The sequence below is a fragment of the Amia ocellicauda genome, chromosome 3 (assembly GCF_036373705.1).
Source record: "Amia ocellicauda isolate fAmiCal2 chromosome 3, fAmiCal2.hap1, whole genome shotgun sequence".
NCBI classification, from domain to species: Eukaryota; Metazoa; Chordata; class Actinopteri; order Amiiformes; family Amiidae; genus Amia; species Amia ocellicauda.
The window spans coordinates 15422080-15437308 of NC_089852.1; the positions used below are offsets into that span (position 1 = coordinate 15422080).

Here is a 15229-nt window from a genome sequence, read left to right on the forward strand (position 1 = left end):
CTTAAAAATATTAATTTCAAATCAGAATCACATACAGTGCCTTGCAAAAGTATTCACCCCCCTTGGTATTTTTACTATTTTGTTGATGTCCGGGCTTTGACTAGGCCATTCCAAGACATTTAAATGTTTCCCCTTAAACCACTCAAGTGTTGCTTTAGCAGTATGCTTAGTGTCACTGTCCTGCTGGAAGGAGAACCTCCGTCCCACTCTCAAATCTCTGGAAGACTGAAACAGGTTTCCCTCAAGAATTTCCCTGTATTTAGCGCCATCCACCATTCTTTAAATTCTGACCAGTTTCCCAGTCCCTCCTGATGAAAAACATCCCCACAGCATGATGCTGCCACCACCATGCTTCACTGTGGGGATGGTGTTCTCGGGGTGATGAGAGGTGTTGGGTTTGCAACAGACATAGCGTTTTCATTGATGGCCAAAAAGCTCAATTTTAGTCTTATCTGACCAGAGTACCTTCTTCCATATGTTTGGGGAGTCTCCCACATGCCTTTTGGAGAACAGCAAACATGTTTGCTTATTTTTTTCTTTAAGCAATGGCTTTTTTCTGGCCACTCTTCCGTAAAGCCCAGCTCTGTGGAGTGTACGGCTTAAAGTGGTCCTATGGACAGATACTCCAATCTCTGCTGTGGAGTTTTGCAGCTCCTTCAGGGTTATCTTCGGTCTCTTTGTTGCCTCTCTGATTAATGCCCTCCTTGCCTGGTCCATGAGTTTTGGTGGGCGGCCCTTTCTTGGCAGGTTTTGTTGTGGTGCCATATTCTTTCCATTTTTTAATAATGGAATTAATGGTGCTCCGTGGGATGTTCAAAGTTTCAGATATTTTTTTATAACCCAACTTTGTCCCTGACCTGTTCAGAGAGCTCCTTGGTCTTCATGGTGCCCCTTGCTCAGTGGTGTTGCAGACTCTAGGGCCTTTCATAACAGGTGTATATATACTGAGATCATGTGACACTTAGATTGCACAAAGGTGGACTTTATTTAACTAATTATGTGACTTATGTGAATTATGTGCACGCACCACTTTTCTGTTTTTTATTTTTTAGAATTAAAAAATAAAAAAGAAACTAATTTCACTTCACCAATTTGGACTATTTTGTGTATGTCCATTAAATGATATCGAAATAAAAATCCATTTAAATTACAGGTTGTAATGCTACAAAATAGGAAAAACGCCAAGGGGGATGGATACTTTTGCAAGGCACTGTATTTTATCCATTTGTGGAGTAAGTTTCAGAAAAACTGAATTTGAAAAAGTTGATATGTAAAAATGCAAGAACAAATAACTGTGTATATGTACAGAAACAAAATGAAATATTTCCAGCTGTAAAAATATATATTTTTGTTCCCCCCAAGGCCATGCAGGGACATGGCAGATTAATCTGAAATCCTGTCTGTGTACACATATGTGTGCTTGGGGAGGTTCACCTCATCCGGAGAAGGACACATGGCCAGGTTTATGGATGACATTGTGAGCATAACTGTACATGTGCCTTGAAGATGATAAATAGCTGAAGCCACACTGTCAGGGTGGCCGGGCCTGCGTGCAGACATTGCTTTCACTCGGGCTGTAATGAGGGGAGTGTGAGTGCCCCGTGCCCTGCTTGACATGGAGGCTGCTCTTGATGTGAAGCCGGTGTGTGCAGAAGGGAGATGCAAGCACGCGAGTCCAACTGCTCTGGGGCCTGGTTCTGTGATACAGTTGCTCTCACAGCCTTGATTAGCCAGCCACAGGCCCAGCAGGGACTCTCGTCAACCTCTGTCACCCATTAAGCCCACACCGGCATTAGCTTTTGAGCAGAATGTGAGAACAGGTGCACTATTGTGGCTGTCGTGGTCAACGATGAATCAAAATTGGAACCCGTGCTTTGGCTACCTATCAACAGCCCACAACAGAGCTGGGCCTGAAGCCCCCAAAACAGCCACAGGCTTTCACACCTACTTGTTTTTATCCATGTCAAAAGCCTTTCAATAAAATCAATACCTCTCCCCTCCCTGAGAGCTGCTGCTCGCAGGGGGTCATCTTTCTTTTGTAGGTGTGCCTGCCTGTACTGGCTTCTTTTTTCCCTACTCTCGTGTGTGCAAAACAGGAAGGGCAGCGGGGGCCCAGGTTAGATGCTGTCACGGATGCAGTGTGGCAACCGCAGGAAACAGGTGCACTAGAGATGAGCATCTAAAATGGCAGCGATGAAGGAACAAAAAATCACCAGGGAAAATGCCTGGAAAACAATGACTGGTGATGTGAGATTGGAAGTGAAAACTCCTAAGCCCCGCGAAGCAATCCAGTTCATTTACAGTGAAATCACACAGGCAGCAATGATGACAGCATGATATTTGAAATCAGTGTGCCCAAACTGCTGACTCATCTGTGCCTTTTGTAAAAAGGTAAAAGTATGGGGATTACAATTAAGTTCACAGCACTTATCACAGAACTGTGAAGGTTCCTGCAGTTCAGAATTTCATTTTAGTTTTAAACAAGAATGTCCGCAGGTGCTACTGAATGCAGAAATCACAGAAGGAGTCATTAAACAAGGTTCTATTACTTCCTTGGGCTTAACATGCAGGGATCTGGTGGCAGCAGTGGGGTTTGAACCTTATGAAAAACCTTTCAGGCCTAGCACTCAATTGACACCCCGGAACAGACCCTATACTGAGTAGGACTGATAGGACTGAATTAAATTTTGACTCGTCTTACTTGTCCAGGACTTTCTTCCTTTTGGCTGGAGTCAGGGTCTCGAGCTGCAGACTGGGTTGGTTGATGTACAGGACAGCCAGACTGAAATAGGAGTTCCACACCTAAAAAAGCAATCAGCGGGATTGTGAATTCAACAGGTAAAGTACTGGTTGCAGCATTTCCCAAGTCTGTTGTAGACAACAATTGTCTACAGATCCCAGTGTCAGTCTCAGATGTTCTTTGACATTATCAAAAAGGGCTTTAATTGCATTTCATTTTAATTGTTTAAAAAATGTATAATATAGAGCCTTATCTTATTTTTCTATATGTAAATGACATTAGTTATTGGTCTGTAAAGATAGAGCCATAGAGAAAATAATACCTCCTCCTTCTTAATAATTCCCAAATATATTATGTATTGAAATGTTCTTCATTTATATCTAAATATATTATTGAATTCTCATTGAAATCTGCAAGATTTAAAACAGATTTTAATTAAACTTTTAAATAAGATAAACTGAACAACAATAATATTATATATAAAGGATATTAAGTATATTATAGATAGATAGATAGATAGTGATATTGAAGCAGATATACCTATAAATATGATTACGAACCCTTTGAACCCTTTAAGGTTATGTCTCTGGCAACTGTCCATCCATCTGTCACTAATTAGATGCATCATAATTATATCTGGCATTACAGTCTGTTGCTCAAAGCCACTGTTTAATCCTCCCTTGGACAAAATGGTTCTAGTCATCACCAGAGTTTAAATAATTACATTAGACTGGTTTAAGTCACTGATGTATTAGATCTGCTTAGCCATAGCTCGGATTATCTCTAATTGTACCTTGAAAGGTTTCAATATTCAGGATGACATGACACAGAATGATGTGGTGAAAGAAAAACAGCTATGGTTCAAAAAAGCCTTATAAAACACCAATGTTTTGGATGTACAGGGAGCTTTAGATAAATAAATGGCAAAAAGGACCAGAACTCTCCTTGCACAGCCAGCTGAATGTGCTGGCGCAAGCCCAATGACAACAGGATTAGTAGTACTTGTGCCACAGCAGTCTTTCCCGGCTTCATAGCTGGTTGATTACCACATCTATGTAATGGTGTAGCATTTTTTATATTACCACAAAAGTAGAAAACAAACACGATAATGATAAAAGCTATTTTACATTAATGCCCAAACTATATGATGCCAAAAGAGCCGGATTACTGATTTTTGTGTAGCCCTATATAGTTTATCCCTGCATTCCCTTTCATCAGGACAAAATAATTGTTGCATAATACAGTTTATCTGCATTTCAGAAAGACTGTAGGATTGATCTTATTAATGATGCTGAATAAAGTATCCTACTACTTTTACATAACTTTTGTCAAGAAAATGTAATGGTTGAAAAAGTTTGTACTAGTTTTTGAAAGAGATCTTTACCAGGACCAAGAAACTAAGGTCATCACTGCAACAGGGTCAACAATTTAGGGAAACAGAAAGAAAACCAAGTCTTTAGAGGATGCACAAAGTCTTTTGATCAACAAGTCATGAAAAAGGATGGTTTCATAGGATCTTAAATCCACAAATTAAAAGTGTTATATAGTCTGGAAAGTTAAAAAAAGGAATTGGATATTTAAAAAAATAAAAAACAAATAATTTGTAAACAATTATGAGGCGTGGGGCTTCTTCACCCTGCCTTCAACCCCTACATGTGAAAACTCTCCGGATTCCCAAAAGCAGCTGATCACCTACCTTGAAATCGAAGTCGGCTTCAGTGAAGTTCTTGTGCAGGGCCGGGGAGAGGTACTGAGCGGTCGTGACAATGATACTGTGGGGAGAGAATGAGAGGAAATTAGAAAAGGAAGGGTCGGGCGTCTTTGAGAAATGGGCCGAATCACGGAAGAGAACTGTAGATAAGAAATATATTATCAGTCTTCGCAAACTAAGACAGCAGCAGAGGACCAACAGACCCAACCAAGTATCCAAACAGACCCTCCGTAACAACACCCAGAAACCCTAATTAAAATTAAGTGACATGAGTTTCAAAAGCAGCAAATGTTTGATTCATAACTAGGACTTTAAAGAGTTTCACAGCAAGACAAGTTTTATCACACTGTGCGCTTTTATTTTCCATTTAACCTGGTAAAATGTCATTCAGACTAACCAATTTATTACTGTACTTCTAGATTACCTAATTTGTTTCTGACTCCTGCACAATTTTATTATCAGGAACTTCACTAAATAAGCCACTTTACCCACAGGCTCGAAAGCAGTTTCTTTCCTAGAATAAATATCTTGCTATAGATTGAAAGTGAAATCTGTAATTAAGCAAGCCCCCTGGGGATGCAACGTATAAGGGAAGTGCAGTCTGTGCTCAGGTTTAAGGTTGACTGAACACCAATGAGGCATTGCAGAGAAAAGTTCTCTCTGCCCCTGTAGCGAAAATCTGACGCAACATTCCAGAACATATTGAAGAGATCCGAAGGGACAGTGTGATTATACATAGCCCTACTAACAAAGTCTTATTAGGAAGTGGGTTATCAGGGACACGAGGATTGATTGGTTTAACTACTTGGGTAAACATTGCTCCTAGTTACAAATTTAAGATTCCAAAAAGAAAGAGAGGTTTTTGATATCTTTTTGCCATTTGTCCTGCTTATTAAGTTTAAGCAAATGCATGTCAGGTTCTTATAATGTGTAATTTGGGACTTTGAGAGGAATTGAGATAACACAATAAAAGTTATCTTACCGTCAAATATCTACATTTTCCGGCTTATACTCATTCTATAAAATTAGCTTTGTTTAAGTCCTCAAGCAGGAGATACACAGCTGCACCAAAATGGACTGGCGTAAAACACTGAAAGTGATCATTATATTTTTAAGGAAATCGCAGAAACCATCAGTAAGGTTGGCTATGAGTATTAAGCTGCCAGTCAGGTCTCTCTATATCATCAATGCCTGAATACCCTGGACACGTAGTCATTTTGATTGATAAAGCCTAGTTAACAAATCAGTGAAGTGGTTAAAGATTTTGATAAAACAAAAACCAGAAGACATTGTGGATCACTCGGACCAGGACTGCGCAGCCATTAACGCCCTTTTTTGTTTGCTTAGAGGTAGATGGGTTTTGTAAAAAGTTAAGGATTCCTAAAACATCTTTCCCCATCTTTTCCTGCATTTAAGCACCAGTTATTAATGAATTATGAATTCTTGTAACATAACTACTTGCCTTTAACTCTGGTAATGGCAGACCTACTTTAGTGGGCCTTCCCTTTGTATGCCCACAAAAAGGTGCACTTAATTAGAAGTCATTACTCTAATAGGGTTTACCGCTGTGTTATACTTAACTGCAAATCATTTTCAATGCAAAATAACAGTCTTTTTCGAATAGCTTTTTCTGCATGTGTTGGGTAGGCATTCACTTTTCCCTAATGGACAGATGGGTTAGAGAAATATTTGAGCATGTCGGGATGTCATAAGTAAATCCTGTATCAATGCTGGATGCCATTTGGAAATGCTGGTTCCAGCTTTAAAGCAGGAATGTCTAATGTCTGTAGAGAGGACAGACAGATAGGCTAATGTTTGGCAGGCCTGTATAAAAGCTGCCCAGAGCAACCTGACATACTTGCTGGTAAGGAGACGCATCACCATCCAGTCTCGTGGGAAGATGCTGAGCTTCATTAAATTACGGAACACACAGAATATCTTGAGCAGGAACTCCTGAAAGAGAATGACCATGCTTTGAATCCACACAAAGACAACTACATAAAAAAACATACACAGAAACTAAGAACTGCTGCCTTGACAGGTATTTACCCAGCATCTCAAAATCCATGTTACCTTCAGTGCTCTGGTCGTCTATGAACCTTACTGAGAGGAATGGTTTCTTAACATATGTTGGTTGGTATGAAGTATCATGCAAATCACTCTGCTGACAGTGGAATGCTTTCCCGACTTCCTGATTAGATTTTCAACCAATCCAGTTTTTGTGGACATAAACAGGCCTGTGGCACTTTTCACAAATGCAGGACATTAAATGTGAATCTCTGGCTTGTTTATAATCCAGCTATCTTATGTTAGAGTCTATATCTTTGACAGCCCCCTGTACTTCAGTGTGGGAGTGCAGGCTCAGCTGGGGCTTCTAATGGGCTTTGTGACCCAGGCTGTGGTGAAAGGTGTCTGATAGGTGTCATCTGCAGTTCCTTCTCACCTTGAGCTCCTCTTTGCTCTGGAAGTTGTCCAGGAGGTGCTGGAAATGAATGTCTGACATCTGACGTAGTAAGGATAACAGGCAGGACACATACTCTCCCTGCCAATTAGAATCAATGCAGAAATGTATCAGCCAATCACAGTGCAATCCTCAGTAATCAATTATTATAGCTGGGGGTAGGAAGGAGAGATGGGGAGGAAAGAGGGTTCTGAAATGGTTAAATGTTGCTAGCAGCTTTAATTAAAGAACAACTCCAGTTTGAATTCAATTCTATATTAAAAGTCAGGTCTCAACTTGGTGTTACATTTCCTGGTGCTGAATTTGATTGCCTTTTCATTTTTCTGTCTAGCTAAAAAAAAAAAAAAAAAAAACCCATCTGTTTAATATAGAGTGAATAACTACATGTAGCATAACATAATTGGAATTTGTAAAATGTATTATTTTGAATTGCTATGTTTTAGCTAAGTTGAATCTGTAATGATTGATGCCTTGTACTTCTCTGTATTTTTGCACTTATGTTGTAAGTCGCCCTGGATAAGGGCGTCTGCCAAGAAATAAAAATAATAATAATAATAATAACAAGATACTTAATAAGGTAGTGAAATTCTTTAGACTGAAAAATACATTCTGAACACCAGGAGATTACATCAATGTCCTAGATTCTATTCCTTGGATATCATTCTGCTGTCTCATGATATCTATATAAATATCTACATCTATTTTGGCACCACCGTGTACAAATACTTGAAATGTATGATGTATCAGAATTCAGAGAAAAAGGTAATTATTATTTTGGATGCTCTTTACAGTAATACAATTACTTAAAATTAACAAAATAATAAATAAATAATAACTTCCTTTAAATGTTTGTGAGCCGACTGTACTGCACTGCTGCAATGTGCTATTTACTATAACTCATAAATATTTATTTTGAGATACATTCTCTCAGTTGTAGATCACTGAGGACTTGTGCATTGTAAAAAATATACAAATGATCCCTTGTATTCACGTTTTACTTGTATTTCTCCCTCTTAATGCTTGTAGGTAAGGTTGCTATGCAACTAATAGAAACTAAACTAATTGTTACTTTATAAGACATTGATTGTAGATAAAAGGCACGTAGAAGCTATGAGACGATTAAGACGTTATTTTGGGATATGAATTCCACAAAACCATTCCCTCTTTAACAATGAGCTACTGAAGCACTTAAAAAGTCAATGAAACCAGTTTATTTGTCACAGCTGAAACAGTGGCCTAAGTATTCCACAAAAATAGCAATTGTTTCTTTATGATTAGAATCCTGAGTAAAACGTATTTAAAGTATAAGTATTTAGGTAAAAAGATTAATAAATCTTAACAGAAACATATTGATCACAATACAAAAATTAGTCAAACAAGCTTGCAAAGAACACCACACGCATTAGTTTAGACAAAACAATTACGCAAAATTATAAAAGCCATCCAACCATTTTCGCAACTGCTTATCCATGTGGGTCGCAAGGGACACTGGAACCGATCCTACCAAGCATAGGGCGCAAGGCAGGAATACACCCAGGATGGGATGCCGGTCCATCGCTGGGCACACACACACACACACAGGACAATTTAGTGTGGCCAATTAACCTAACCAGAATGTCTTTGGATGGTGGGGGAAACCGGAGTACCCAGAGGAAACCCACGCGGACACGGGGAGAACATGCAAACTCCACACAGACAGACACTGCTGTGAGGCAGCAGCGCTAACCACCGTGCCACCGTGCCGCCCTAAAAGCCATATATGTTTAATTGATTTGACCAACCTGGCTCCTGTAAACATTAAAATACATAGAAAATAGATTTTTTTTTTTCAAAACCTAATGAGAGCTAGATAGGATAACCTATCTATCTCTCATTAGGTTTAGAATTAAAAAAATCTATTTTCGGAATCCTCAGGTTTGCCTTAACACTCCTTATTACACGGCAACCACTTAATACTAATTTCAATTGCACAGTCAGACTAAATTTTAAACTGACAAAGGAAAGTGCTCGGTAGTGATTTCAGTTCTGAGTATTACATGAATGAATACATCTACACTACAACAATGGATGCAAACATTTTCTAAGTGAATGAAACAACAGACCTAACATTGTTGGCCAATATAAACAATCTTGCTGTTTAACAATGAACAAGCCTGACCATAAAATAACTAACAACAATTATTGTTGTTTTATTATCAGGCCTTATTGTGATAAAGACAAACTAGACAGAGATACAGTGAGGGAAAAAAGTATTTGATCTCCTGCTGATTTTGTACGTTTGCCCACTGACAAAGAAATGATCAGTCTGTTAAAATACACCTACCATTAAAATTATAGTGAGAGACAGAATAACAGCAAAAAAATCCAGAAAAACGCATTTCAAAAAAGTTATACATTGATTTGCATGTTAATGAGGGAAATAAGTATTTGATCCCCTATCAATCAGCATGATTTCTGGCTCCCAGGTGTCTTTTATACAGGTAACGAGCTGATCTACTGTCAGCTCGTTACCTGTATAAAAGACACCTGGGAGCCAGAAGCAATCAATCAATCAGATTCCAAACTCTCCACCATGGCCATGACCAAAGAGCTGTCCAAGGATGTCAGGGACAAGATTGTAGACCTACACAAGGCTGGAATGGGCTACAAGACCATCGCCAAGCAGCTTGGTGAGAAGGTGACAACAGTTGGTGCGATTATTCGCAAATGGAAGAAACACAATATAACTATCAGTCTCCCTAGATCTGGGGCTCCATGCAAGATCTCACCTCATGGAGTTTCAATGATCATAAGAACGGTGAAGAATCAGCCCAGAACTACACGGGAGGATCTTGTTAATGATCTCAAGGCAGCTGGGACCATAGTCACCAAGAAAACAATTGGTAACACACTATGCTGTGAAGGACTGAAATCCTGCAGTGCTCACAAGGCCCCCCTGCTCAAGAAAGCACATGTACAGGCCCGTCTGAAGTTGCCAATGAACATCTGAATGATTCAGAGGAGAACTGGGTGAAAGTGTTGTGGTCAGATGATACCAAAATCGAGCTCTTTGGCATCAACTCAACTCGCCGTGTTTGGAGGAGGAGGAATGACCCCAAGAACACCATCCCCACCGTGGAGGTGGAAACATTATGCTTTGGGGGTGTTTTTCTGCTAAGGGGACAGGACAACTGCACCGCATCAAAGGGACGATGGACGGGGCCATGTACCGTCAAATCTTGGGTGAGAACCTCCTTCCCTCAGCCAGGGCATTGAAAATGGGTCGTGGATGGGTATTCCAGCATGACAATGACCCAAAACACACAGCCAAGGCAACAAAGGAGTGGCTCAAGAAGAAGCACATTAAGGTCCTGGAGTGGCCTAGCCAGTCTCCAGACCTTAATCCCATAGAAAATCTGTGGAGGCAGCTGAAGGTTCGAGTTGACAAACGTCAGCCTCGAAACCTTAATGACTTGGAGAGGATCTGCAAAGAGGAGTGGGACAAAATCCCTCCTGAGATGTGTGCAAACCTGGTGGCCAACTACAAGAAACGTCTGACCTCTGTGATTGCCAACAAGGGTTTTGCCACCAAGTACTAAGTCGAAGGGGTCAAATACTTATTTCCCTCATTAACATGCAAATCAATTTATAACTTTTTTGAAATGCGTTTTTCTGGATTTTTTTGTTGTTATTCTGTCTCTCACTGTTAAAATACACCTACCATTACAATTATAGACTGATCATTTCTTTGTCAGTGGGCAAACATACAAAATCAGCAGGGGATCAAATACTTTTTTCCCTCACTGTATAGTCATGTTTATGTGCTTATCCTTATCTCACTTAAGGATGTGCATGTTAAGGATTTGTTCTTCTTGTTTATCAAATTGCAATACTGTTAAAGGTTTAAAACAAAATAAATAAATTAATCCTTTTGGAATTCCCGGGGGTTGGAAATGGAAATAGGAAACGAAAATTCCCCTTTGGATCCCATGTTAAGGTGACCTGAGGACTACAGTTAAGAGGCTATGGCCTTGGCAATGAGAGCACAGGGGGAGAGCGGCGGGGGGGCGGGCATGCAGGGGGCTGTAGCGGTGGTTGTGAGGTGGTGGGGAGGGGAGGAGTAGGAAGGCATTACAGGAAAGGCAAGAAGAAGAAGAAGTAGAACCGGATTGTTAGTTACTAACAGTGATCTCAGCCGTGCACTGCGGGCAGCGCTGGCCTCTTACCGCCTCCTGAGACTGCGATTTACTCATGATGGTGAGCAGAGTCTGAAGGAGAACATCCAGGAGGCTTTCCACCATCATCTCCACCTCCTCCTGCACTGATGTCTCCTGCAACAAACACACACACGCGCACACACACAAACACACGCAGAGAAACTGTGACATTGGCTGGGCTTTCAGTCACATTAAATTCTGGTGTTTTTTTTTAAAGGCAGTACCTCATTTCCATGAGTTTATTGCAGTTGAGATCCTGTTTAGTTGGGGTAATCTCAAATGATTCCACAGTATGATTAAAATACTTACACACACACACAAGAACCACCTGCAAATGTAGAAATCTTTATACTTAGGTGGAATCTGTACTCACAACATTAACAGACCATTAAAAAATAGAAAATAAAGATAAATAAATAAATACATTCAGAAATAAATAAGGACATTCAGAAGGTCCCAGCATATCACAAATACCAGAAACACTATAAAAACATCAGAGAGACCCGCTCATCTGGTTGTCAGTAGCTCATTGATTCCTGCACCTCATTCAGACATTTCCTAAAGGTCCCCATCTTCAACAGCATGGCTGGATGGTCTAATCCAGATCTCAATTACTTTGTGTAAAGAAGTCTTCAGTTTGCATTCCTAAATGCATCTTTATCCTTTGAACATTTGGGATTTGTGATCCCAGGTCCTCACATTAAAATGCTACCCTGTTATTTTCCACATAAAAACAAAACTAAAAGCTGGCGTTCGTAGATCAGTGCCATCCTCTATAAGAGAAAGGAGACTGATTTAAAGTCACTCCTTTATAAGCCAGAACAAAAATGAAAGGCTTGGAAAAAAAAATCCTTTCAAGAGTGGGTTCACAAATGGATTTCAAATCAGTTATTAACTGTCATTAAAATGCCTTTCAGTCAAATACAGGTGGAACTTTATCTCTTGGAACAGAGTAAAAGCTTTTTCCATATCCTATATTGCCTGAGTGCACTGCATTGTAGACATTCGAAAGCAAATTACAACTGATAGAAAGATACAGTCAAGCCTGTACTGAGTATCTGACACCTATTAAACAAATTCCTTTTCTCAAAGTATGCCAAAAGGGAACCATGATAAATTAAGTTACAGCAGTAATAGTCCATTAACAGTGTTTCAGCATAACTGGCTCATGTGATCTTTGTCCTTATAATTGCACTCTGCCAAGCACACAATTGTCACAGCTGTATTCATTTTAGACTTGGAAGTTGTAGTTTGATACAGTGAAACACAAATTGTGTCAGTAGTGGAATTGTTACTGTCCCACTACCTATTCTTAAAAGGTATTTGTTTTGCGAAAACCAGGTTACCCAGTTCAACTAAAACTGGTAGACAAACCACTGGTGATATTTGTAAAACCAAATGCTTCTAAAACTAATCTAAATCTAAAACTAAAACTAACCAGTTCTTTTGGACTGAAAAGAACCAGTCTTGTGATCTAGGGCGGTCACAGACAGGTGTGAGGATCAGCTGTCATATTGTGGTGTGTGTTACTATAAATAACAAAATGATTAATTCTCAGACAGCAATTTGAGAAATTGTTGGAAAGTAATACTGCAAATACACATCTGTATAATCAGTTTAAAATGATAACAAATGGTCCTTATTTAAAGAATTAAAAAAAGTAATGTTCGTACTTTAGGGGATGCCCAAAAACTATTGCCATAGCTAGCATGCAATATTCGCTCCATGTTTGTGTGGCTCTACGGTGTCTGGCAGAGTGGGAATGTGAGTGTGGGAGTGTGGACAGTGCTGTTTACCAGTGAGCTGGTCTTGATTATGGAGAAGATGCTGCTGAGGATCCCAGAGCAGATGAGCAGCTCCTTCTGCTGGCGGAGGTGCAGGTGAATGTGGTGCAGTACCACGGGGAGCAGGATCCGCCGCGACTCTGAGACAGAGAGAGGGAGAGGACGACGGTCACATCAGCCCACACACTCTCATTACAGCGGACTTCAGAGCTATGCTGACCTGGATTACTAAAACACTCCAGCGGTACCCGACTCTGACTTATACATGACAGGTGACTTATGTATGAAAAATAAGTGGAGTCCATGGGTTGCATTTTCAATTGTCGCCAAGGTGCTGACATGCACAAGATGCACGTGACTGAGGCACATCGGAGAGAGTCAGCCTAAGATACAGACACTGTGTAAACGAAGCACAATTTTACATATTCCTCTTCACTATCAATTAAAACATTTTACAAGGGAATGCTATGGCACCTTTATGAATTTTTCACATAGTTATTTCAGAAAGCAAAGCCCATATGATTAAAAGCTGTAAACCTAACCAATTTCAAGGTTTTGCAATTACCTATTTGCATTAGTTTTATATTGTTGTACAGAGGATCAAATGCAGGATCTGGGCACAATAAATTGATATAAAAATGCATTTGGATATATTTCAGTCATAACATTTTTAAGATTCAGCACATTCATTTTGTGTAAATGGTGAACGATTTACGATAACGGACAATAAAAAAGGCTTCACATGAACTTAGCAAATACTCTGGCTGTTGTAAATGTCCTGATGAACGTGCTGTTCCTTATCAATTCACATGAAGTTATTGATGTGCAGTCTGTGTGACCACAACAGTTCCTGCGTTTGATTGCAAAATAACCCATCACACTTTTACGGATTTAAAAGATAATGAAACTAGTTCAATGGTAGAGCTAACTTCTAGGTATTTGTTCTTGGTCTTTGACTTTTTAAATTTAGAATTTTCAGCCATTCATACCCCTAATTTGAAACTGCCAATTTCTAAACTTGGCTCTTCACTGCAATATTCATGCTTCTACAGGAGGGATGAGACAAAGCACACAGTCTTGGACACACACGTCACCAAAGTCGTCCACTGATTGGTGCCCTGTGAGCTCAGAATGCCCACTGCCTATCTATAACACTAATGGAAGGATCTGATGTAGATAGAACAGATAACGTCTCAAACCAGAGGAGTTGTATGTGTATAGAGTTTTTCCCAGCCCGTATTCATCCACCCTTCCCTGCTCTGCTGCATCTAATCCACAAAAAACCCAATCCAAAGCACATGAAACATGGGATGTGCAATTCTTCTTCTACTGTTGTATATCATCCTCACAAGGAGGAAAAAAAAGGAAAAAGGCCATGTGCTGCTCTGATACCTGGAAAGGAGAAGAGTCGACTGTCCACAGTTCGAGCGATTGACTGCAACTTCACCACATCCATGGACTGGCCGATGTGGACCGTACTGGGCATGCTCCCTAAAGTCCCCCGCACAAACTCGGCCACCTCCTGCACAGTGAACATCTGCAGCAGCTCATCGAAGATGGCGGGGAACGAGTTAAGCAGCGCTGCCTGGATGGGAGACAGCAGAGAAAAGAGAGCACTTTTGTGATGGTTGAAACCTTGCATCTTGAACACCCTGCACACCTCAGGGTGTCCTGAGACTAGTGGGCCATTAGGCTTGTTTCATAATTAACGGAACAAGAAGATATTTCTGCCATGAAGACTCAATGCCTTAATGCACTACTGAATAAATGATTGTGATTTATAATAAATCAGGACCCTTATTGGTTTTGGCATACAAGCAAATGGAGAGTGTCACCTAATTATTAAGCACAAGTCAAGAGGGATATTTAATATTTTGTCACCAATATTAAAACCATCAAAAACTTTTTTTATATAACTTCTACTGGTTTTTCACATGGGGGAAGAAAGAACCAAACTGCTTCTCACAGAAACCACATTAACAGATGTGATTTCCAACTGTGGTCTTCAGTATTGGACTGTCAGACCCAACAAAAGGCCCAATAGAGTAGATAGGGGTTTAAAATATCAGATCCTAAACTTGATTCTAAATTCACTCCATTGCTTCTATAGATTTAACACTGAAAGTGTTAATCGCCAAAATAAGAAATTATTGGTATTGATTGTATGTTCTAACAGAGGTGGCTGAACAAAAGCTGAGATTTGTCCTAGAGTACTGGCTTTGATGAATTATCTTCTTGCATCCAATGACTCTCTCCTCAATAGCCCACAGTCGAATGAAACAATCCATTCCTGTTACGGGTATGCTGTTCTCCACCACTACATCTCGCAGGATGCAG

General features: G+C 40.0%; 1 protein-coding gene across 1 annotated transcript in view; it reads right to left on the reverse strand.

Moving 5' to 3' along the window:
- Nucleotides 1-15229, reverse strand: part of dock3 (dedicator of cytokinesis 3) — a 326247-nt gene that overhangs the window by 25913 nt on the left and 285105 nt on the right. Inside the window, exons 25-31 of the mRNA XM_066698297.1 lie at nucleotides 14285-14477; nucleotides 12905-13032; nucleotides 11076-11222; nucleotides 6895-6993; nucleotides 6310-6404; nucleotides 4437-4512; nucleotides 2702-2802 (exon numbers count right to left, since the gene is read on the reverse strand). Coding sequence (XP_066554394.1) covers nucleotides 2702-2802; nucleotides 4437-4512; nucleotides 6310-6404; nucleotides 6895-6993; nucleotides 11076-11222; nucleotides 12905-13032; nucleotides 14285-14477 — 839 coding nt within the window. The remainder of the gene's footprint in view (nucleotides 1-2701; nucleotides 2803-4436; nucleotides 4513-6309; nucleotides 6405-6894; nucleotides 6994-11075; nucleotides 11223-12904; nucleotides 13033-14284; nucleotides 14478-15229) is intronic.